Source organism: Colletes latitarsis, chromosome 7 (genome assembly GCF_051014445.1).
Source record: "Colletes latitarsis isolate SP2378_abdomen chromosome 7, iyColLati1, whole genome shotgun sequence".
Classification (NCBI taxonomy): domain Eukaryota; kingdom Metazoa; phylum Arthropoda; class Insecta; order Hymenoptera; family Colletidae; genus Colletes; species Colletes latitarsis.
Genome location: NC_135140.1, coordinates 21,541,962 through 21,565,098, shown reverse-complemented (window position 1 = coordinate 21,565,098; position 23,137 = coordinate 21,541,962). Strand labels below are relative to the sequence as shown.

The 23,137-nt window shown below is 37.6% G+C and overlaps 6 protein-coding genes across 7 annotated transcripts; 3 read left to right on the top strand and 3 right to left on the bottom strand.

Moving 5' to 3' along the window:
* The first annotated feature begins 535 nt into the window (after window positions 1–535).
* On the top strand, window positions 536–10,357 carry 14-3-3epsilon (tyrosine 3-monooxygenase/tryptophan 5-monooxygenase activation protein epsilon). The gene is made up of 5 exons (XM_076769077.1): window positions 536–780; window positions 4,300–4,606; window positions 6,205–6,548; window positions 7,214–7,280; window positions 7,367–10,357. The coding sequence occupies exons 1-4, from the start codon at window positions 717–719 to the stop codon at window positions 7,267–7,269; spliced, it is 771 nt and encodes a 256-aa protein (XP_076625192.1). The 5' UTR covers window positions 536–716; the 3' UTR covers window positions 7,270–7,280; window positions 7,367–10,357.
* Window positions 10,358–11,098: 741 nt separating this feature from the next.
* Window positions 11,099–14,515, bottom strand: LOC143343809 (uncharacterized). Its single transcript, XM_076769068.1, has 5 exons — window positions 13,262–14,515; window positions 13,033–13,188; window positions 12,807–12,971; window positions 12,244–12,663; window positions 11,099–11,563 (listed from the first exon to the last, which is right to left on the bottom strand). The coding sequence occupies exons 1-5, from the start codon at window positions 14,513–14,515 to the stop codon at window positions 11,210–11,212; spliced, it is 2,349 nt and encodes a 782-aa protein (XP_076625183.1). The 3' UTR covers window positions 11,099–11,209.
* A 432-nt stretch (window positions 14,516–14,947) lies between these two features.
* Window positions 14,948–17,147, bottom strand: Mdh2 (malate dehydrogenase 2). The gene is made up of 5 exons (XM_076769073.1): window positions 16,938–17,147; window positions 16,277–16,492; window positions 15,929–16,201; window positions 15,524–15,853; window positions 14,948–15,449 (listed from the first exon to the last, which is right to left on the bottom strand). Exons 1-5 carry the CDS (start codon window positions 17,010–17,012, stop codon window positions 15,321–15,323), a joined length of 1,023 nt encoding a protein of 340 aa, XP_076625188.1. The 5' UTR covers window positions 17,013–17,147; the 3' UTR covers window positions 14,948–15,320.
* A 117-nt stretch (window positions 17,148–17,264) lies between these two features.
* Tfb4 (transcription factor B4) lies at window positions 17,265–20,240 on the top strand. 2 transcript variants are annotated; one of them, XM_076769076.1, is made up of 7 exons: window positions 17,265–17,722; window positions 17,840–18,336; window positions 18,412–18,534; window positions 18,614–18,749; window positions 18,830–18,866; window positions 18,959–19,061; window positions 20,163–20,240. In XM_076769076.1, exons 1-6 carry the CDS (start codon window positions 17,713–17,715, stop codon window positions 19,032–19,034), a joined length of 879 nt encoding a protein of 292 aa, XP_076625191.1. In that variant the 5' UTR covers window positions 17,265–17,712; the 3' UTR covers window positions 19,035–19,061; window positions 20,163–20,240. The 2 variants fall into 2 exon arrangements, with proteins under 2 accessions (XP_076625191.1, XP_076625190.1); XM_076769075.1 differs by lacking the exon at window positions 20,163–20,240 and having other exon boundaries at window positions 18,959–19,095.
* On the top strand, window positions 19,313–22,969 carry LOC143343559 (dynein axonemal light chain 1). The gene is made up of 4 exons (XM_076768545.1): window positions 19,313–19,342; window positions 19,876–20,024; window positions 20,163–20,552; window positions 22,852–22,969. The coding sequence occupies exons 1-4, from the start codon at window positions 19,313–19,315 to the stop codon at window positions 22,967–22,969; spliced, it is 687 nt and encodes a 228-aa protein (XP_076624660.1).
* Window positions 20,657–22,725, bottom strand: Zpr1 (zinc finger protein Zpr1). The gene is made up of 4 exons (XM_076769072.1): window positions 22,428–22,725; window positions 22,179–22,348; window positions 21,440–22,112; window positions 20,657–21,328 (listed from the first exon to the last, which is right to left on the bottom strand). Exons 2-4 carry the CDS (start codon window positions 22,302–22,304, stop codon window positions 20,793–20,795), a joined length of 1,335 nt encoding a protein of 444 aa, XP_076625187.1. The 5' UTR covers window positions 22,305–22,348; window positions 22,428–22,725; the 3' UTR covers window positions 20,657–20,792.
* Window positions 22,970–23,137: the final 168 nt, after the last annotated feature.

Here is a 23,137-nt window from a genome sequence, read left to right as displayed (position 1 = left end):
AGAGATAATTTTGAAAATAATGAAAGTATGTTTGATATAACGAAGCAATCGATGAATAATTTAACGTAAATATTTTATTTACATAACGATGTCCTCAAATTAAAGTTCGATGTGTCGAAATATGTTTATGTCAACCGTTGCTTTCTTAAATCGTTATACAAGTTTTTGCTATCATACATTTTTTATGGCCGTAACAAGTTAAAAACTAATCGTAACAAAAAATAATTACAATCATTAATTGCAACACTAAGATGAATTTCAAATATTTTTCATCGGCGTTCAAAGTAATAAAATGATACTTGCGTTCCTTGCTCGAAACCATCGGTGTGTTTAAATAAGCCAACGTTTCGTTCGATTTCGAATAACATTTATCGCGAAACGAAAGATCGAAACGTTATCTCTTATTTCAATTTCAAATGAAGATTTGCTTAGCTCTGTTACCGGATATTCGGGAAATTTAACCGACATGCGCGTGGCGTCAGTAACGACGAATGACGTCACGCGTAGTAATACACACCGGGAGCGCATGGCGAGTGGAGTGTCTGCAGAGGCTGCGCGAGCTGGGAACTGCTTTCGATTGTTGGCGGGCGCCGCCATCTTGGTCAGTGAGCTTGCGAGTGGCTGTACGACGAGGTGTACGTATTTCAGTGAAACGAGTATTTCGTGCGATTTCCCTGAAACCCTTCGTCTACCCGTGAAATCCACGAACATCCAAGATGTCGGAACGGGAGGACAACGTTTACAAAGCGAAATTGGCGGAGCAAGCGGAGCGCTATGATGGTGAGTGGATATTTTCCGGGAAAGGACCCGGCCTGCGCCAAAATGAAATCCACGAAATCGAACAGACAGAGGAGCACGGCCACAAAGAGAAAGGAGGTAGCACCGTCCTCGTGGATCGCGATCCTCTCGAGTTGACGATTTCGTTGGATAGAATCGCGAACTCCTCTGAGAATCGAGAACCTTAAAACTGCGATCGGGTCTCATTGGATCTGTCAAAAGCCGAGGAAACGTCAAATACGTGTAATCCGCACAGTGGTGTGGCCAGGTCGCCGGTTCGTGACCGGTGTTTCTTTATTGAAAGGGTGGTTTATTTGTTCTGGGCTTCTGTCACCGCTTTGGCGGATCTTGTCATGTTTCGCGAGCTCTCGAGACCCGTACGAAAAGACTGGTCGCGGAGCCATGGAAAACGATTTGGTCATTTTTGTGCATTACGTTGTTTCGTCGAAAGCTGGGCAACGCCGTTGCTAGGCGTGCTGTTCGGTACTTTAGGGGGCACCTCGGCAGATAATCGGACAAGTCGGTCCTTCACCGACGCGTGTGACGCATAGACACGGCACGATACTTACCAATCGCTGCCGGGTTACTCCTTAGACACGTAGTAACGCGTGCTCTGCTCGTGGCATTTGGCCTTGAAAGCAGAGAGAAATCACTTGGCCGATCGACCGACCGAACTATCCAGTCGACGAATAACGCTTTCGGTTTATATCGTCTTGCATTTTCCCCGATCACCTATGCCCGGTGTCTCGTGCTTTCGCAGGCGTTTTCTTCGTTCATTACGCAATACGTGTCAATGTAATTTCGGCTGTAGTAATTTTTACTCGATCCTAGCGAAAGCAGTTCGTAGTGGGGATTCGACGCTGTAGAAGGGGAAACATTAAATCTCATCGTTTCTCGCATCTCGCTCTTCGCGATTCTCGGTAGAAATATTTTACGCAGCAGCGTGTATTTCGTACTCTTATTTAGCTCGCGAATGAAACGTAAACGCTTGACATTTGCAAGAGCGAAATGTACCTCGTGCGTAAGTTTCCTGTAACGACGTTTAATGCCTCGTACTTCTCTCTCTCTCTCTCTCTCTCTCTCTCTCTCTCTCTCTCTCTCTCTCTCTCTCTCGATTTCGCTCCTTCTCTCTCGCTCTCGTAATGTAGTCTGGCCCGTAGAATACGCTCTACGTTCGAGCGAGATTCACCGTTCTCGGATCGTAATATTTTTTTGAACGCTTCTCGACAAGTTCACGAGCTCTCGTTTTGATTTATTAACCTGCCTGTCGGCTGGCAAAGATAGACAAACGATGTCTCCTCAAGATACCTGGAAAAAAAGCAGTTTTATGCTACATTATGCTAGGAGCGGCCAGAAATCGCGTTTTACGCTCCCGAGGATCGAGGAAGACTAACCAATGAAGCAGAATAAAGCGGGCAAAGAGAGACCGACGACTAGCATTCATCCCAAGGAGCCGCTTTTCATAATTTCGTCGCCGCGTGGGCATGTTAATCGAGAGGCACGCGTATTAAAGCGTGGAAATAACGTGCATGCACGATCCTCTTGGTGAAAACGACCGCCGAGCGTGAAGAATGACAGGGTGGAAGGGAGAGGAAGCGATGCGACTCTCCCGGGATGACGAGACAAGGAAGGGCGGAGGGCAAATTTGAGGGTTGCGAGAGAGAAAGAGTGATCACGAACGGGAGGGTGAGCATGGTAAGGGGTGAGAGACAGAGGGAAGATGGTGGGGCAGAAGAGGGGCTATAGCAGAAGGAAAGTATTGATCTGTGCTCGCTATATCCTACGTTTCTGTACACCTCCGTCACGGGTATACCACGTTCGCCGTAATTCTCGCCCGGAACCACCATGAACTTGAGTTTGATCTCGTAAATACCATCGTGATGCTTCTGTTTACTTTAGCATAACGATCATATAAAAGAGGATAAGTATTAATCCCCCGTGATCCAAGTGTTTATGCACCGGATACCCAAGGAATTATGTTACCGGTCTTCAACGAGCTCGCGTTACTTCAGCTATGGAGTAAATTCATTATTTTATAACGTATTTTTTTGTTCTAAGGCGTCGAATGCCGTGGAGGACACCGATATCGGCCAATAGTCTTTCCATTCAGGTCGAGTCGGTCACCAGTGACCGACATTTTGACATACATAAACACTAATACTTGTAAATTTATGTATAACGTTAATGTCATTAGGAATACTGTAAAACAATTAGTACGCCATTTAAGTATTGAATGTATCTATTTGCAGAAACGTTGAGGATAACCCAGAACGCCCCAGGGGCGTTCGACGCGAATGGAAAGGCACGAAAACTTCCCTGTACAACGCGTTAATCGAGGAGCAATTTATTTTTATCTCAAATTTGAATTTCTTTTTGCGATTAAGCGAATTTATTAATCTTGATTGTTAAGGTAGATTCTTTGAAAGGATGTAAAGTGATTTTAAAGAGCAGATGAATCTAAAAGGCTGGGATTTCCGGACCTAAAGGCCGATACTACGACCATTTAATCTGTCTCGTTACTTCATGCCTCCGTAATAACTCTTTTTCACCCGGTTATCGATCTTGTCGTGGGACCCCGGATTTTGACACCGTCCGCAAATAAAACACAAACATTTTCATGGATTCTGCGATGATTCTAGAATAATTTTCCTCTCGAAATTTTGAACTGATTTGTGGTGTGTATGGTATGATTTATTTCAGAAGTTTTATACAAATTGAATGGAACAATTTTTAAATGTGAAAAATATTTTTACAAACTGTTGATCGCATTTTTTGCAGTTCATACGCGTAATGCGACACAGACCGAAGCACATGTATCTTGATCGATATCATTATCCTCAAATGCTGCACACCTATAGATAATAAATACATAATAGTAACCAACTTCCTCGCAAAGTTCAAGGGGCAGCGGGTTAATATATGCCGTGCGCTCGTCTTTCTCGCACAGAGGCTCTCCACCATCCCAGATGAAACTAATAATATATCCATACAGGGGTAGCTACGTATTAATAATCAATAGGTCATTTCCAATTCATTACTTTACCATGACTTCACATAATATTCTTCGGCAAGTTTGATACTTTTACCCAAATCAGAAGTACACATACATTTAATAAGTATTTTATCCTTCAAATGCATAAATGGTAAAAATTGATGAATCAGAATTCGATTAACTTCGTTAGTTTAATGCAAGCGTTAAAATTTTTAAAGAAACTTTAATTTCTTTTGCATTTCGCATACATTTATGTACTCGACGTATACGACTTTAATGGAATGTATGAAGTCAGTCTGACGTTGAATACATCAATGTCAAGTACAGATAATTGTAACCAGGAATAATTAAAGTGATCTACGAATGATAATGTTGAATCGATTTTTACCATGTAATGCTACTTTAGTTAGTTTTAATTATTTCTATTCGTTCGTTTATACATTTACTGTATTGTATTGTCTTTGATTTCGAATGATTTTCAACTTAATGGCACTGTCATTGACGGCAATGTCCGTCGGCATCATTTGCAGAAATGGTCGAGGCGATGAAGAAGGTCGCTTCGCTGGACCTGGAGTTGACCGTCGAGGAGAGGAATCTCCTTTCTGTCGCATACAAAAACGTAATCGGGGCGAGGAGAGCCTCCTGGAGAATAATCTCTAGCATCGAACAAAAGGAGGAGAACAAGGGCGCCGAAGGGAAACTGGAGATGATCCGTCAGTACCGATCTCAAGTAGAAAAAGAACTCAAAGACATCTGCGCCGATATCCTCGGGGTTTTGGAGAAACATCTGATACCGTGCGCGTCCACCGGCGAATCTAGAGTCTTCTATTATAAAATGTAAGAAATTTTGCAGATCTGTGTTCAAGAATTATCTGCTTGTAGCTTGGAAACTACATAGTTCTCCCAAATTTGTCCAAAGACTCGTTTTAATCTTAAGATACATTTACACACGCGTTTATAACGTGCAATACACTGCTCAAAGTAATTAGGTAACATTGCGAGTTGCAGGCTCCAGTTATACGAGTATAAATTAAATGGCTGTGATATAAGAGATAGTTCTTATTTTCGACCAATGAACGTTTATACAATGACAGTTTGTGGTATTATGTTGTTAGGATTCATTACTCCGAAAGCTTTCACATTCTCTACAAGTTGTATATTAAAATCCAAATTATTAAGACTGTTTGACTTCTTTTTCCAAGCAGTAAGCAAATTTCTGCATCGGTAGCGCGATAGCTTAGATTAAAAGGTATCCAGCAACGCGGAAGAACGTTCCGTCTCGGTCACTGGTTTTTGAGGTATTGTTTTTTAAAACTTCCCGCCGTCTGGTTCGATACTTCCGCAAGAATAATTACTGCGTTGCGGATGTGATTTATAAATAGCAATCAATTCCGAGAATTAATTCTTATTGTACAGGTCATTATATACCGGTGTCATACGTTTTATTCAATTCTTAACTTTAATTTTACGGTGAGAAAACTTCCAGTAATACTGTGATTCGAGCGAGTAATTTAATGAATTACACATAAAGTAAGCATTTTATGCGTGTCAGCAGCTCGTTAGATTTAATATTCTAAGAAATATCTATATTAATTCGGCAAAGCAATACATGTTCATTGGTATAAATGCGAACTCTGGGCAAAAAAATGTTCACAATAGTACATGTTTCGCTCGAATCTGTTTCCGAGTTTCATCCACTTTTGTGTCGGATAGAGAGTATTTGCCTATTTTTAGAGATGTTGGAAGTGGCTCTCCTGCAACAGTACAGAACCTTGAAATGATTTCTAGTATACTGTGAAATAGCGATGAAAGAGTAGTCATCAAGGTCACACATGATACATTAAGTATTATTTGTAAATGAGCGAAACTAATGCTGAAAGTAATTAGAGCAGTAATTATTTGGTACAGTAATATCTTTACCGAATACGTAGTTTATGTAGTATGAGATTCGTTAAAAATGTTGTATAGCTTACAAAGTGACGAGATCTTTTAATTGTTTTGAAATTCGTAATTGTACTGGACTAGTTTATCAAAGGGCATAATGGAGCATAAAAGTGTTTATATGAACTTTTTGTCATGCTTGTATATTGAGTTCACTTCTGAAGCGGTACCCATATTTTCTGGGACACTGTACAAGTAGAAGACCTTCGAGGCGAGAGGTTGAATCGAGTGTCAGGAACAAAGAATAATCTATAGATATTTTACTGAACCGACACGATTACTCCATTTGCATACACGATACCGGAGATGGGGAAAATTTTATTCTAACAGATAACGAACAAAACTAACTTTGTTTGTAACAAAAACTGTTATCTAGATAAGAATTTTGCCTGTCTCCGTGCAAGACATTCCGATTATTACGAGCAGTGTAATTTAACGCTACTTTACTACGCAGATATTGTTTTTAAATCCTTGTTATTGTTGCATTATTGTAGGAAGGGTGATTATCACCGTTACCTGGCCGAATTCGCCATTGGTAACGACAGGAAGGAAGCGGCAGAGAATTCCCTCGTTGCTTACAAAGCAGCCAGCGACACTGCTATGACAGACCTGCCACCGACTCATCCCATCCGCTTAGGATTGGCGCTCAACTTCTCTGTGTTCTATTATGAGATTCTCAATAGCCCCGACAGAGCGTGCCGCCTGGCGAAGGCAGCCTTTGACGACGCGATCGCGGAATTAGACACCTTATCCGAGGAGAGTTACAAGGATTCCACCCTCATCATGCAGCTCCTCAGGGACAACCTTACTCTCTGGACGTCGGATATGCAAGGAGATGGTTAGTATGCTGTCACGGAGGCTTCGTGTTCGCGAAAAAAGTTTTAGAAGCTTTTGAAACGCCTCTTCGCTAGGTCGTAGAAGCGCCATCGTCACGATCAATAATATGTATCGCAGCAGCGCGATAAAATCTTCCCGTTGTATCAGATTTTTTTACACAGACGCACAGTTCTGTAGAGTACGACGATCTTGCAGCAAATTATCGTTTGAAAAGCTTTATGTTTGCGTCGAACGACAGTCCGCGTCGACACGGTGCAATTACTATTACTGTTTCATTTTAAATGGTACTTTCGACGTCACGTGTTTCCGGACGAAGAATCATTACTTTGTAATTTAGAGTTCGACGCTGATCGTGAAAATGAGGCTGCGGCCGTTTCCACCAATGCTTGAACACAGGCACATCCTTTTCAATACGTCCTTGCACCATACAGTCACCTGGTGAGCAACTCAATCCTTCCTTGCGCCTTAAACTATCAATACCTTGAAATATCAAGCAACGTATATCTCTGTTTACTTTTTCTAAGCCCATGATTCGCCATATGCAGTGAAGATGAAATCTGTATGATTATTATTTATACTGAACACTTTCCTGCCATTTCGTATGGTTTCGATCGTTCGTACGCCGATAAAAATGTGTTCGTTAATATGATGTTTTTTGTTGTACAGGGGAGGGCGAACAGAAGGAGCAGTTGCAAGATGTGGAAGATCAGGACGTATCGTAACTCTAACTGTAGTGAGTGTTACATTGCGCATATAAAACTGAGACACAAGAAAACAAAAAAACTCTTAATAACTTGTAAGCAAAAGAAAACAATTCAGCAGGTGGCAGTTCGGGGTGGGAAGGGGAGATCTTTAGCGATTGCGTGACCCTAAGCACGCACGTACGGTTACTCCAAACAAAAAAAGAATCATTCGATAACACGCATTGAGTTACGGAGCACGCAGAAAGTAACAAGCAAAGGACACGCACCCTGCGGTAATAGAGAGACTGCAAAAAAAAGCATTTAGAGAGGCACTATTCTTTGCCTTCTTCGCGTATCGAGAGGAAAATGCTGTCTTTACACTTGTGCATGCCCAATCGAAAAATTACGATGTCGAGAACGTGTGGCGAATGGACGCCGACTGACGGCGTATATGTGACCCATTATAAACAGAAAAAAAAACATAAAAAAGACAAAAAAAAACAAAAAAGTATGCGCCAGTTCGTCGGGACCGATCCTCTCACTTTTATCGGTTTCAGTGAGTGAGAATGAATTAATGATGTCCCATATGTTTCACCAAATAGCGAAACATGTTGATGCTCGACGTCGATCGAAGTGCATTATTGTGTTCGTTTGTTTACCCTCCTAAATCAATCTCCTCCTCGTCCTCTTCCCCGCTTTTTTACTGCGCGCATGATCGCTCTCGCATACTATAATAAATAACGATGTTAATTGTATGCGTGTAAATCGAGTGTAAATCATCTGTTTGTCCAAGGATAAACGCGTCTCCTCAGGTCGAAGGGACGTGGTTGTCCGCCTCGGCTAACAGCCAGGACTGCCAACCACGCGTCTTCGTATCTGCTTTCTGTATAAGATATTACGGATGTACTTCCGAACGAAGTCCAGTTCAAGTAATTTCATACATAGTTCGAGCATGAGTTTTCGTGTAGTGTCGTTAAAAGAATTTATTAAGAAAATGCGCTTACGCGAAAGCGTCGTACTTAATGCAATAACATCAGTATGGCCCGAGAAAGAAAGAGAGAGAGAGAGAGTATGGCTTTCGCGAATGAAATTTTGCGTTAAAATGAATATTCGAAACAAGCGAGAAAATAATACCGTCTTCGACACGTCGAACGTTCTGTACACTCACCTCTCTACACTCCTCTGTGACGAGAGTGGGTGTTTTGTTGTTTTATTTTTTTTTTTTTTTGGATCGACGAGAAGCATGGAAAGGAAAAAATATTGTGGTAGATGAGCTTTTTTTTAACGAAAAAAAAAAAATTACGTTTCACGGAATATGAAAAGGAAACAAGTAGCTGTCTAGCTAGTCTGTAATTGTGGTTGTACTTTTTCATACGCCCCTCATTGTGTAAAACTATAAACGATCGCTGTGGTATAACGAATTACAGAATAAACGATTGTATCCCGACTTTATTCACCCGCGCTCACTTTCGCTATCACTCTCCTCGATTCCACTGTATCTTGGTTGATATCTGCCCGTGGCGTCCGTTCACCTTTTTATCGATGAACTGTTCCGTCGACTTCCGTTTCTAAACATTCCAGCGACTTTAGACGATTCGTTCGTTAGTCTCACGCGAAATTCGTTTGCGCATGTTAACGAGGTAAGCTTAGCGATACGGCATCGACCATTTTATTTATTCGTTGGAGTAAATAGTGGCGGTCAGAAATTTCTGGCATCGACTTCGTCACGAACCATAGATGTAGTTCCATGAAATTAATGTGTCTGCAATGGCCAAGATTTGTAGAATGTTTCTAAGCGCGAAAACTACTGTTCTTGCTAAGAGTTTGGCGCAGAAAAAGAGTTGTAAAATTACATTTCACATTTAAACGGTATCGCGTTTCTGACCGTCGCTGTATACCGATAAAACTGCGAATCTAGTTGGACTAGCACGGTGTACTTGCAATGGCGATGAGGATAATCGTGATCCGTGTAAGCGTGCAGCAAAAAAGCGAGGTGTATTAACGTAAAAAGGCGAAGGGAACGCGCAGAATCGAGCTCTGCCTAGAAATCGGTGTGCATTGTGCCCCTGTATTTAGGTATTAATAACGATAAAAATTGATAATCATGTTATAAAGTACGTTACAAAGAATAACTCAAAGTAATATCAACGGCACCGTAAGTAAGTATATGCGAATAATTATAAGAGCGTAAATTAGGGTATCGTGGAAAACCGATCGACAAGAATCGTTTAAGCGATATTGGAGAGAACAGTTGGAAGTACAGTTTGTATCGTCGAAGAGAGTTCGAGGCAATTAAAATCGCGTGGAAGATAGATACGAAGGTAATGAAATTGTGTGTAGAAGGATGAAAGAACAGTGGGAAAGCATAGGGAAAACCGGGAACCATCGGCTAAGAGTTAATATGAGTTTACGGATACGTGTAACGTGCATTAAACGCCACGTGTACGAGCGACAAGTCTTGGAAAATTTAGGTACAATAAAACTTGTCAGTGGCAACAAATGGCGTAGTGAATTCCAAACGACGATAAACTGTGAGATACCTCATCCAATTACTTGCTTACACGATGGATTAAAAACAAGATGAAGTAGCTCAACGCGATACCATTATTGTCGTATATGATATAGCGTGACTCATAAACAATGAAAAAGAAGAAAACGTAGAGTGTTTTCCGGCTAAAGTAAAATCGTAGGTAGTCATCGACATCTGAGTTGCCCGTAGGAGTTATTAAAGAAGAATAGACGATCGGTGTATCGATTGAGACCGCTTTTATCCTTTATCCAGTATCGTTGTGCGTGCTTAGCCGATTTTTATAAAGACACATCTATTATTCCATCTTTTACTAGATGTTCTACTTGCCTCTCTTGTCTCTCTGTATTATAATATTAGTTGTATCTGTAATTATCTTCGAATCATTCCATCTTGTCGCTAACCCAATTCACGAGCGAATAATTAGACACGGATATCGAAATTTATCGTCATTTGGAGGAGGCTAAATCTGTCTTTTTTTGGATTCGCATGCGTTTTCACGCTCTGTTCTATTACAATCAATGCGATTACACCGGATACGACCTTTTTCTGTAAAACCACACACGTGAAAGCTACAAATAAAGTAATTACAACTCTCTATTCGTTTCTTCGAATCTTTATTATTGTTAAATATTTTATTAAATACTGGTACATTAATCAAGAAATTAAAATTAAACGTACAGGGCGTTTTCTTTGTATCGCAATGTTGTGTACAGAGTGAGTCACCCAACATTATATTTTAAAAATCCATCGATACTACGAACTGCATCAAACAAAATGATATCTTCTTACTGTGTGTTGTGATATACATCAGAATAAGTTTAACAGTGTGTATCAAGTAATAATTCTAACGCGTGTTTCCAATAGAATCATAATTTAATGTAAATGAAATAAAAACAATGCCAACAACAAGTCAATACATGCCTTATTACAGCCTAGACAATATAAGTCTATCGAATTCAGTCTGCAAAATACATTTTTTATTGTTGTTACACACGAATTATAATTCCATGGAATACGTTCGTTAGAATTGCCACATCATGCGTACTGTTAAATTTCTTTCAAGATACACCAAGAATTTCGAATGTCACTGTATCATGCAGAAAGTAGTGATTCTTTGCAAAAATATACTGCTCGGAATAATCAGAGGCTCATTTACTCGCGTGCTTTTATTGTTCAGTAATACACATGCTATAAAAGTTAATTCAGTAGAAATATTACTACAATAAATACACAGTATATCATCCATTCTTAATAACCCGGTTCATTCTATCGAAATGTCCAGAATCCTCTAATTACTTTGAACGGTGTATTTTAAGTTGTTTATATTAGGTGATCCAGTCTGTACATGTCGTGTAATGTCAATCAATTATAAAAATACTATCCTTATTCGCTAAAATTGCACCATTTATCGTCGTTCCGTCAATTGCTTAAAATTATTTTACAGCGTGATTACGCAATTATAGATTGCGAATTGCTATCTTTTGTGTCAACATTCTGTGGGTATTTATCTTTCGCGATAATGGTGTCGCGAAAATTCGACACGCCCGATAACAGACGTCTTGGCCTACGCCTACCGAGATCCACCTGTTTCAGGATTCGGTCCAACGTGTTATCCGGTCCCGTCATGATCGGAGACAGGCTGAGACTCGGTGCAGTTCGCGATTTGATCATGCGAGCACTCCTCGGAGATCTCATCATTTGGTCGGTCGTTCTGCGCCTGGCAGACTTTAATTTTACGCTACGTAGCATATCCAAGGAAACCACCGGTCCCTTTGGTCCTGGTACGGTATTCCTTCTGTTTTCCTGAAAATGAAATTTCCTCCTTTAATTACCTATGTTAACCCTACGCAGATGTTATGCTTTGTTTAAGCATTATGTATAAAGAATGTTTTATTTATATTCATTGTAAAGGAAGGAATTTAAATCTAGAACTGGAACAAGAATCAATATGTTATTCATAAAATACCTAAGCATGTTTTTACATTACTTTAAACGTTTCAACCGTGATAGATTTTGCTTCTTTCCAATAATACACACATTGTTGCGACAATATTCTTAACTTAAAAGCGTCCCGTTGTATTCGATCTTAGAAGAATTCGTTTTATCGCGTGTTATTTTCCAACCAAGTACGTAAATCACCTTGAGACTTTTAAATAACCCCCCTAAGTGTCCGCCTGAATGGCAACGAAGGCTGAAGAACAATTAACGCGACTGAAAATTGTGTCACTCTTAACAAGCGTTTGGATTTAAAAGCATTCTTCTTAACATTTTCGCGCCTCAACTCGATAATCATACCGTATTAAATACATATACAGATATCAGCTAACTTGTTTAAATGTTACAGAAATTAATATAAATTTTTTATTTTATAGAATCGTCAAACTCATCTCAAATTTTTAGATCAAACTTAAAAACTCTTCTCTGGACCACTTTCTCGTATTCCAATTAGCAGAGGCGAGAGTGCGACAATTCTCGTAATTTACCTTAACGTTCTCCGGTGCTTTTTTTAGGGTCACCTTCAACAAATCCTCGACAGTTATAGCTGGCCTATTAAATAGCGGCGTCGAGCATTTTCTCGTGGGCGTCCTGATGCTTCTACTGTTCTTTGAAGTGGTAGGTGTGATTGACTGTGCCGGAGATCGAAGCAACGGTGGAGGAGGCGGAGGAGGCGGAGGCGGAGGAGGTGGGGGAGGTGGTGGCAAGGATGACCTCCGAATCGATGGCATTAGTGGAAGAGGTGAAAGTTTTGGAGACCCTGTTTGCGTATTCTTCAACCCTGTTTGTAACTTCATTAATTCCCGCATCAATGTTTCATTGTTTTCAGCCATCTTCCTGGTTATTTCCTGTAGACCAGCGATCTCTGCAGTTACAGCAGCCAGGGCAGTGACATTACTGGCGCGCACCTACAATAAAAATCACCTTAAGAACCTTTAATATGCAACGCCGAAGAGTTTCCAGTACAGTATATATTTTGTACATCTTTACAATTTATAGAAACTTTACCTGAAGAATTTAATCGCTTATACTGACTGTAGTATTTGCCTACCTGAGAAATCTCCTCAGTCAGGTGGTTGATTTTTTCCAAGAAGATATTAATCATCTGTCTGTTTTCCGAACGTAACATTGTCACGCCTTGATCAAGTTCCTCGAATTTCTGCACATGTTTCTTTGAAGAAGATATTAAAACAGCCTGTTTGAACTTTCTGTAATTCTAAAAAAATTAGTCAGTTAGTAGTGTAGATTCTTTTAGAAGCAAAACGATGTCTACTCACATTTTTAAACAGCTTTACTACTCTCTTCATTAGCCAGACACAGAACCAAATCATTTTAAGTATTGGCTCTTTAAACCATCGAGATCGAGGCAATTCATAATTTTGCTGTAAATCGGGGCATGTACGTTCCTTACAGAATTCAATTCTTCGTTCAGGCTGTTAGTAAAAATGATTTTATTAATTTCTTTTTAAAACAGAAGACTAGTCAAGAATATTTTTAATAGATTACTTCTTCCAAATTCCTACTGCAACCACCGCAATCCGATACAGCTGGTAAGTCTAGTGTAGAAATAGTTGGTGATTCGGGTGTACAAGTACTCCAACGCGTTTTCGAGGTCGTTATACTGGAAGTAAAGAAATTTTTAACGTTTTCCTTTTCTGGTAACAAAAGATCGGTAACCGGGGTAGAAACAGCTGGTTTGTCAGATCGATCAGTTTCCTCCTCGTCGTCAAATTTCAATGTCATTCTGCACCTTTTAGCAGGGGGCAGTAAACTACTACAAGGTGTAGTAGAACGAGCCCTTATTTTTGTTCCATTATCCCTTATCTCTTTGCATTCTTGCGAATCGTCCATTTTATCGGTTTCCGCGAAAGGACGCTTGTTGACACACTTTTGCAAATTTGTGCCATGTTCTTGTCCGGTAGCTCGTTTCTTAAAACCATTTAATTGCCGCAAATACGAGAAAATCTTCTTGTAGTCGCTCCAGTTAGATGAAAAAGAATTGTCACTTGTGTCTTGCAAAGTGTTCTCGTTGATTATTTCAAATTTTGTACACCCACCCTTATCTTTGATTCGACTAGCACACTTACAAACAGAAACAGCTGGTTGCAACTCACCCAAGAATTCGTTGAATCCATGATTTTGGGACTCTACATCGGAATTAAAGTTGGAGAACTGTATCGGTCCTGATAGGTATCTACAAGGCAAGTTGTATGCTGACTCTACAGAATATAGATTAATATCACAGGTGCAAACTCTAAGCCCCGTCTTCGTGAAAGATTTACTATCCTCTGTGGACTCACAATTGTTCATATCCAATTTGATTTCATTATTCATAGACAGGGTCTTGTCCAATGGGAAACAGTTACCTGCAGGTGAATTAATCTTCTGTTCTGGTTGTTCGGCTATCTCCTTTACCTTGGCTAATTCTATTTCTGTATAAATCTTAGTGTCATCTTCTTCGTCGTTTTGGTCCGAACAATTCAAATCTAATTTTCTTCGACGAAGTCTTTGTACAATCTCTGGGCTCGCATCATCGTAGCATGACAATTCTAACTGTTGCGATTCACAAAGTACTGACTCTGGGGATCGTTGCTCTAAAAGTCGTTCGATCGATTTTCTCTTATTTTTTCTTGAGAGAGTGTTTATATATCCTACAATATGATTCATTTCGGGCGAATCTAATTTTTGCAAAAGTGTCTCCTGCGATTGATACTGATCCTGCTTCCGTCGAGATCTCTTATAACATTTGCTCTTTGCCATGGTAATCTTCTTTCCATACACTTTATATTTCACATCTAATGTTTATGTGCACTGAGTTTGTGAATTATGAATAAAGATGTTAACATTTTGAAAAAAAAAGATTATTTATAAGATCTTTTTAACAAATAAATTTTCTCACAACGAAAATCACCGGCTACGTACTCGAACTAGTTACAACACAAATAAAATAAAACCGTTGTATCTGTTGAATACGTAGATGACTTTGTATCGAAGGTTATCGGCTATCGTTTAATTCAAATAATTGTTTGTTTTGAACCAAGTATGGGAGACAGTGCATTAAAGGCGCGTTTAACTGTTGGTAATATTGTATTCTTCGATGTATGTACTTATTTTTATGACTAAATGATTTATGAACTATTAAAACGTCGATAAAAATTATAGGAGAAGTAGGAAAGAAAAGAACAAAAATAATTTTCACTTTTTTCTGGACAAAGAGCGTTTATTTTTAACTTAACTACATCACATTTTACGTTTCGATATCTATTTTATCTTTTAAAGAGGCCTATGAATCGATATCATTTTTGAAGTAATAAAATTGTTTGTATCTACTTTTTAGATTTTATACGTTTGTTAATTTATTGTTGCTTACAAACGGGTTTTACTTTTACTTATACTGTACATGTTAAACGTTTATCTATTGATTGATAGATATGAAGGATCCACCTTTTCTGAATAATCTCTTTGTTCGCGTACAACGCGAGTATTTTCATAACGAATACTGACAATTTTCGACTCCTCGATTTTGATTGATCACGCCTCTATCTAGTGTCGTATCTTGCAGTATTCACTTCTTATTCACAAAATCTTCTCCCTTTTGAATATTCTTCTTGAGTTCTGGGAGAGCATTCTCCATCAGTTGTTTCTCATATGCGCTAAGTGTTCCAAGACCAAGATTCTTCTCAACTCCTTGTTTCTGAAATCATAATGAGAACATATATAATGTTTTCTATATAAATATACGATTTGTTGTATAGAAATTTTACTTACGCCCAACAGAACAGGCGACGAGAAGTACTTAGCTGATGTGACATCGGATCTGACAAAGGTACATTCCACGATACCCTGTTCTCCGTTCAACGCTCTGATCAACGAAATACCGAATCGAGCACCCGCATACGCCATCGAAAGCGTGGCAGAGCCAGTACCAGCCTTTGCTTTAACAACCTCTGTACCAGCTTCCTGGATGCGCCCGGTAAGAGCTTTTAGTTGATTTTCTGGGAAAGAAACTGATGGTTTGCACTGTGAAATCAGGGGAATAATTGTGATACCACTGTGACCTCCGATAACCGGCACCGATGTCTTCTGCGGATCAAGACCCTGAAGAAGAGATTTAAATTAGGTAATTACGCCTGAATCGCCTTTTAAATGCTATAGATCACATTTTACACCAACTTTTGCTTCGGAGACGAATGTATTTGCTCTAACAATATCTAATGTGGTTACACCAAACACTCTTTTAGGATCATAAACACCAGCTTTTTGCAATACTTCACTGGCAATAGGCACAGTGCTGTTAACTGGATTGGAGATAATAGCAATGAGTGCCTTTGGAGACATTTCTGCCACAGCTTGAGCAAGATCTCTTACTATGGAAGCATTTGTATTGAAGAGATCATCTCTAGTCATTCCTGGTTTACGTGGAACACCGGCGGGTATGATGACCACCTTAAAAAATACAATAAATTGAAAAATGATTTTTTAAGCAAACATATAATTAACGAACATATAGGAAAAACGTACTTGTGCTCCTTTAACCGATTCCTTCAATTCGTTCGGGCCTGTAAAGGCTTTTACTTTTGCCGCCGTGTCTATGTGCGAGAGATCGGCAGCGACACCTGGCGTGTTCACAATATCGTACAACGATAATTCGGTTACGAGAGGCGATTGTTTCAAGAGCAGCGATAGCGGTTGCCCAATTCCACCGCTGGCGCCCATGACAGCAACCTTGGCATCGCGCTGAAAAGCACAACAATTAATAGATATTATCGTTAAAATATCTCCCGATAATTTACAATTCGCGAGAATTTTGTGTCGTGCATTTCGTATCGGTGCTAGTAACGTTAACGTCAACGATAGCATCGAGTAAACCTCAATCATCTTATGAACCATACTGTTGTATAATGGTAATTCAATTTCATTCATAGTAGTACGATACATTTAATCTTTAATATATACTTAATAAATAATACATAATTTGTATACGTTTCACGCCGAAGATTTTCACGATTGCATAATGGTACTTCGATTCTGTATCATGAAGCATGATTCAAATTATTCATTGTAATCGTCTAAATGTCTAACGACCTTGCGTTTTGTATAAAATTTAATCTTTAAAGATGTAATGTATCAATAGAGAACACGATTTACTGATCTAGGTACGTTATACGTTTGAGAAACTCACCGTAGCACTCGTTGATAATCGCTTCGCTCCTTGTTGAGCGACGGTTAACGTGGGCTTTAGAAATCTGGGCAACATGTTTGCAGCGTACTTCGAGCACGAATGTGACTGATTTCAAATTCGAGGAGACGACGTTCGATAACCTTTCAAAGACAACCTTGTGACCTCAATGATATTTCACGCTTGTTCTGTTTCTTTTCGTCCAATCGGCTGTAACGTGCAGCAATACGTATGCAGCCATGCGCGTTTTCGCACGGATAATTTGCGCACGTCTGTAACTGAATGTGAAATTTAACGCGGGAACTTTTAAAGAAACCATTGATCATTAATATCTACCCCTTTTTTCCAAGATAAACGCATAATTTACTTCCATCGTAAGACAGAAGAAATAGCCCATTTATGGACATCTAATCAGTTACTGCATGTACAATTTTGATTTATTTGTTAACAAAGGAATTTCGTACATTTTTATCCACCTTTTTCCATAATTTAGTTCTTTTTACCTTTTTTTATGAACCTTACACGCAAATTTAAACATTATAACGAGTAGACTGAAAATATTAAACTTTTTTTTACTCGAAGTAAATAATGCACGTTGTGCACGTCGGTAGTTTGGCTCTTCAAGGGCCTGCACAGTTTGTTTATGGTTTACTATACTCGTTTAGTGAAATTTATGAATAAAATGAGAGAAGTGTGATGGATTCTTAAAAAATGTCGACAGAAGACTACGTTTATAAATGTTAGATACAACAACTGCATTTATTTATCTTGATTCATAATGGCAAGCGGTAAGTGAAGGTTATGTAACCCCTAATCAGTCTAATCACTCAACTTATTAAACTCATAAGATAGTCTATGAAGTTTGTAACTTACATAGATTTATGAGATTACCTTACAACTTTTAGAAATAGAAACAAGCCTGCTTATAATTGTATTGGATGTAAACCCAATGCAAAGAATTGTAAAGCATGAAACAAGGATATTGACACAATGTTTAGATTCCACTATTGTGTTTGCCAATTCTCATTTAATGCAATCCTCCAATAATCAATTGGCAGTGATAGCATGCCACAGTCATGGAGCAACATTTTTGTATCCATGTGAAAAGCCATCAGAAATACGACAAATTGATGGGCAATATGAAAAGTTTACCATGGTAGAACGTACTGTTAGGCATCAACTGCAATTAGTTATTAATGAGATTTCTATGGATAAACCATTAAATGGTGAAAGCCTGATATCTGGAGCATTGACCATGGCATTGTGTTATGTTGCAAGATTAGAGAGAGAAAAAGTAGCAGTAGAAAAATTACATTCAAGAATTCTTGTGATCACTGCAAGTAATGATTCTGCAATGCAATACATGAATTACATGAACATATTTTTCACTGCTCAGAAAATGGTTTGTTGTAATTTTGCATGTATGTACTTTGCAAATTTGAAAGAAACACTAAAAGATCCTCTCTGAAACATCTAGGGAATAATACTGGATGTATGCAGTTTAGATCAAGAGCTGACTTTGCTTCAACAAGGCTGTGATATAACTGGTGGAAATTATTTAAAAGTTCCACAATTAAGTGGATTGTTACAGTATTTATTAGTAAGAAAAACATAGTCTAATGTTACATCTTTCTTATGCATGGTTTATTTTATCCACATACAAACATTTATCTGTTTAGTGGATATTTCTGCCAGATCCAAATATTAGATCAAAATTAGTATTACCACCACCTGTGAAAGTTGATTATCGTGCAGCATGTTTTTGTCATCAAGAACTTATTGATATTGGCTATGTGTGCTCCATATGTTTATCAAGTAAGGGAAGAAAATGAAATTGTCTCAAATATTATTGTGCAAATATCTGTGACATAATAATGATAATTTTTATTTTACAGTATTTTGTAAATTTAGTCCAATATGCACTACTTGTCAGTAAGTAAATTAATAATATTATTTCATTACAGTTGTTTATTATGAGAAGGCTGTATATTGATTTGTATTTTCCGTTTGTCATTTTCTTATAGCACGGTATTTAAAATGCCAGGACCTATGCCTATGAAAATGAAGAAAAAGAAGAAAAATGTAGATATAGTTCACTAAATGTATTTATTATACAATCCTTTAATAGTAAGAACTTTGTACCTAAATACATATATTTTCTCACTATAATAAAAATTACGAGTTTCAATTTATCCGTATAGGTCGATCGGTTTCAGCAAGTAATCGATATTAATCGAATTCTCGCGATCTATTTCTCAGTAAATTCAACTGCATCGTCCGATGAACTTTCTGCAGCGTTATATTGGCAAATTTCCGTCGATTTATATCTTATTTGAAACAGATATCACGAGGTTAATGTTTCCATTGTTTTATGAGAAATGAAGTTAACTGTTGCCTATCGCGATTATGTATTGTTTATACTATTGCTATGCAAAATCTACGAAGATCTGTCTGTCATAACACGTACCTTAAACGCCAAGAATCGTTTTCTCTCTTATGGTATATTATTTTTTAAATATACAGAGTGTTCGGTCACCCCTGGGAAAAATTTTAATAGAGGATTCTAGAGGCCAAAATAAGACGAAAATCAAGAATACCAATTTGTTGATGGAGGCTTCGTTAAAAAGTTATTAACAATTAAATTTAAAATTTTCAAATCGTTTTGGAAAAATTATTTTCGGTTGCAGGGGTCAATTACAATCATTTTTGGTGAAAGGGCATACCCCCGAAATCTTGCGCATTTTCGAGAAAAAAATTCAGTACGGTCGGAACTTTAAACGTTAATAACTGTTTAACGAAGCCTTCATCAACAAATTGGTATTCTTGATTTTCGTCTTATTTTGGCCTCTAGAATCCCCCATTAAAATTTTTCCTAGGGGTGGCCGAACATCCTGTATAGTATTCTTTACCTTTTTGGATAGTTTATAATGAACATGTGCAGGCTAAGCCAACAACCTGTAAAGAAGCCATTCAACGATGGGAAGAGAAAACTGGTTCACCTGCCAGTGAGCAGAAAGAAATTATTTTGTCTTTTCAGTGGCCTCCAATTGAAAAGATGGATAATACTTTAGCAGCACTGGCTGCTGTAGAGTCAGTTATATTTCTATTATAAATTATTTTTGCACTTAGTCCATTAAAATTTCAAGTAAAAAAATATTGTATATGGTTATAAGAACCATACAAAACGTTTTTATATTTGTTATTTATTAAAACTATTTCTATTTTTAGAAAACTATCGCTTTCGACGAACATGATAGAGAAGATCAGTGGCATTAATTCTTTGAAAAATTTGAGGATTTTATCTTTAGGACGTAACAATATAAAAACATTTTCTGGATTAGAAGCAGTAGGTGAGCATTTAGAAGAATTATGGATATCTTATAATCTAATAGAAAAGATTAAAGGCGTCAACGTTTTAAAAGCGCTCAAAGTGCTTTATATGTCTAATAATTTGGTAAAAGATTGGGCGGAATTTAATCGCTTGCAAGAAATACCCAATCTTCAAGACTTGTTGTTTGTTAATAATCCTATATGTGAAAATATGGATGTGGAATCTTGGCGTAGTCAAGTCACCCGGCGACTTCCTAAATTAACAAAACTCGACTCTATACCAATCGTGTGAACATTTTTATTATAAATTCAATGATAATATAATTAATTTTAGAAATACGAAAGTCAAGTAATAATTATTTGGACACAAGGAAGAGTAATAAAAATTCAAATTTCGATAAAAAATTTTGCAATCAAATTGCAAAATTTGTATTTACAAAATACAGTGTACATTTATAATACATTCTCTGCATTCAAATATAATACATTATATTAACATTACTGACAGGTTCATTTCTAGACGAATGATTAGTAGTTTTCAACTTTCATATCATTCAATCCAAGTTCCTCATTTTGTTCAAACGTTCTTTCGTATTTGGTAATCTTTAAACCACCGTCGAGTCCATCATCAGAAAGACTCTGTATATAGCTGTTACCTGCTGGATCATCTAATACCAACGTTACTTTTCGTTTTCCTTCTAATACCTCGCTCAATTCAGATATTAAAGTATCCATTCTCTTAACAGTTTCGGGAAAAGTACTGTCGCCAGTAAAGGCCGTGGACGTTGACAATTGATCTTTAATTGCCATTAAAATGCCTTCTATAGTAGTAAATCGTCCACCCAAAGTAGCAGGACCAATTTCTAATTCCAATTCAGGTACTTGCATATAACAAGTTTCAGATTTCAGTAAATCGCGACTGAAGTCTTCTTTTCCAACAATGGTAACTTCGATTTTTACTCCTTCCGGTTCGATGCCTCCGCCGCTTTTAACTTCATTTGTTTTGTGACCACATATTTCGCAAACTGTTGCCATAATTACTACTTCTTTAAAGTATGGAATATCTATACATTAAACTAAGGACAAATAATATCTCCCAACATTCAATTATCAAAGGCAAAATAAAAGAAATATTTCAAATAAAATATTGCAAGCTTTACTATAGCAAAGGATACTGGTCATTTTCATGTTAGTTTCACATGGACAATTACATTCTGGGCAATTTGTTTGGAAAGAAAGAACTTCACCCTCAATTTCCTCTAATGGGTATTCTCCTTCTTGTATAGGTTTCAATAAAACATTTGAATCTTCAGAATAAATTCCTAAAATATGATCTTGTTCAGTGGTTCTCTTAAATCTTGTTACAGTACATCCTTTATCTTTCAATGGAGCATTTGGATTTTCTACATGAATTTCTCCTGATATGTCCTCAAATATTATAGTAAAAGATTCATTCAAAGATTTAAGTTTTCTTAATTTCTCAAGGAACTGATCAATTTGAGCAGCAGAACTTGGGTATTTTTCTCTTCTTTCTGGTTGGTCTTGTTCCAAATCATTAATAGTTCTTTCTAATATACCTTCAATTGTTGTTATTTCTCCTTTCTGTGATCTAGAAGGAATTTCAAAGTCTAAAGATGGTATTTGTACTCTGGTGTAATCAGATTTAATGACTTGGCGATTTAAGTCTCTGGGAATTGTAATTTGTAATGTTATCCTAATTCCTTTGTCAGCAATTTTCCCACTATTTCGTATTTCATTATTTTGATAGCCACAATGCTCACAATCAAAGGACATTACCACAATATCTTTGTAATGTGGAATCTTTGTTAGTAGTAACCTAGTGATACCCTGTATTTACAAAATAATATGTTAGGAAACATGAAACAAAATGTCTTTGAATTTTTGGTACATTACATTTTTTCCACAATTCACACAAAGACTTTCTATTTCCGTTGCCTCCGGTTCGGGATCGTCTGCCGTTAGATTACGAAATATTGGTTTCACCGTTTCTTCCGATCCATGTTCTCGATTCTCTGCCATTTTTAGGTCATATAGATTTTATACTCTCAATTGGTGCTGGAAATCTGTTTTCAATAAGGTCAAATTTAAATATTGATCCGTTTTTATCCATACTTCATGTTTTTGTACTATACAAATGTGTACCTGTTAAATATGTATTTGTATGCAAAAACCACCATCCCTTTTCTCTTTTGAAAACATAACCAAAATATTATGTATTTTCCCAGTGACACGGATTTCAACCATCCGTGGAAAAAGTAACCAAATCCATTAATCTTTCTTCGCGTTATACATATTTCTATAACGTTTCAAACGTGTAACTATACTTCGTCCAACAAAAAGAACTTAGGTAAATAAATAGAATCGATACGCAGGGCCACTGTGAAAGCTATGTATCTAGTAATTATAGTTTTACAATTATATTAATTGTAATAAAAATTAGGTTAGATGTATATAGACTACAATTTTATTTCTATGAGCAAATATCGTCATGAGAATAATTCCAAAATGGACCAATCGGATTCTATGTGGTCTCTTAGCTTTGTTGACCTGCGTTTCTTTTATCTAGGCAGACTATAGAAAATCGTGTAGCAAACTTTGTATCGCTAAAAATCTCTAAAATTTATTTTAAATGTCGGGAATTTTACGCTGATGGACAACTTGAGACAATTAGTTACTTTTTGTAGCCCTCCAGTGGCGAGATCGTGAAACTTTGTCACAAGTTTAACAATATTTATAAACCTTAGCGCCAACTTCGCAGATATCATTTTGAATGTTCGTAAACGGTACAATTTAACGTCGCGCGAAGCAACAATTGTATATTTAATCAGGTACGACAATTCGAACAATTTGTT

What these genes read in the sequence shown, in the direction of transcription:
- 14-3-3epsilon (XM_076769077.1), top strand. Translation starts at nt 717, where the DNA reads ATGTCGGAACGGGAGGACAACGTTTACAAAGCGAAATTGGCGGAGCAA. An exon ending in GCAAGCGGAGCGCTATGATG is followed by an intron (nt 781 to 4,299) that starts GTGAGTGGATAT and finishes CATCATTTGCAG; the next exon opens with AAATGGTCGAGGCGATGAAG. An exon ending in GTCGGATATGCAAGGAGATG is followed by an intron (nt 6,549 to 7,213) that starts GTTAGTATGCTG and finishes TTTGTTGTACAG; the next exon opens with GGGAGGGCGAACAGAAGGAG.
- LOC143343809 (XM_076769068.1), bottom strand. Translation starts at nt 14,515, where the DNA reads ATGGCAAAGAGCAAATGTTATAAGAGATCTCGACGGAAGCAGGATCAG. An exon ending in TAGTAAAGCTGTTTAAAAAT is followed by an intron (nt 12,972 to 13,032) that starts GTGAGTAGACAT and finishes TAATTTTTTTAG; the next exon opens with AATTACAGAAAGTTCAAACA. An exon ending in AAGCACCGGAGAACGTTAAG is followed by an intron (nt 11,564 to 12,243) that starts GTAAATTACGAG and finishes TTTCATTTTCAG; the next exon opens with GAAAACAGAAGGAATACCGT.
- Mdh2 (XM_076769073.1), bottom strand. Translation starts at nt 17,012, where the DNA reads ATGTTGCCCAGATTTCTAAAGCCCACGTTAACCGTCGCTCAACAAGGA. An exon ending in AATCGGTTAAAGGAGCACAA is followed by an intron (nt 16,202 to 16,276) that starts GTACGTTTTTCC and finishes GTATTTTTTAAG; the next exon opens with GTGGTCATCATACCCGCCGG. An exon ending in CATTCGTCTCCGAAGCAAAA is followed by an intron (nt 15,854 to 15,928) that starts GTTGGTGTAAAA and finishes TCTCTTCTTCAG; the next exon opens with GGTCTTGATCCGCAGAAGAC.
- Tfb4 (XM_076769076.1), top strand. An exon ending in GTGCTCCATATGTTTATCAA is followed by an intron (nt 18,750 to 18,829) that starts GTAAGGGAAGAA and finishes TTTATTTTACAG; the next exon opens with TATTTTGTAAATTTAGTCCA. An exon ending in CCAATATGCACTACTTGTCA is followed by an intron (nt 18,867 to 18,958) that starts GTAAGTAAATTA and finishes ATTTTCTTATAG; the next exon opens with CACGGTATTTAAAATGCCAG.
- LOC143343559 (XM_076768545.1), top strand. Translation starts at nt 19,313, where the DNA reads ATGAAGTTAACTGTTGCCTATCGCGATTAT. An exon ending in GCAGCACTGGCTGCTGTAGA is followed by an intron (nt 20,025 to 20,162) that starts GTCAGTTATATT and finishes TTCTATTTTTAG; the next exon opens with AAAACTATCGCTTTCGACGA. An exon ending in CTCGACTCTATACCAATCGT is followed by an intron (nt 20,553 to 22,851) that starts GTGAACATTTTT and finishes TCTTTTATCTAG; the next exon opens with GCAGACTATAGAAAATCGTG.
- Zpr1 (XM_076769072.1), bottom strand. Translation starts at nt 22,304, where the DNA reads ATGGCAGAGAATCGAGAACATGGATCGGAAGAAACGGTGAAACCAATA. An exon ending in GTGTGAATTGTGGAAAAAAT is followed by an intron (nt 22,113 to 22,178) that starts GTAATGTACCAA and finishes TTGTAAATACAG; the next exon opens with GGTATCACTAGGTTACTACT. An exon ending in AACTAACATGAAAATGACCA is followed by an intron (nt 21,329 to 21,439) that starts GTATCCTTTGCT and finishes TTTAATGTATAG; the next exon opens with ATATTCCATACTTTAAAGAA.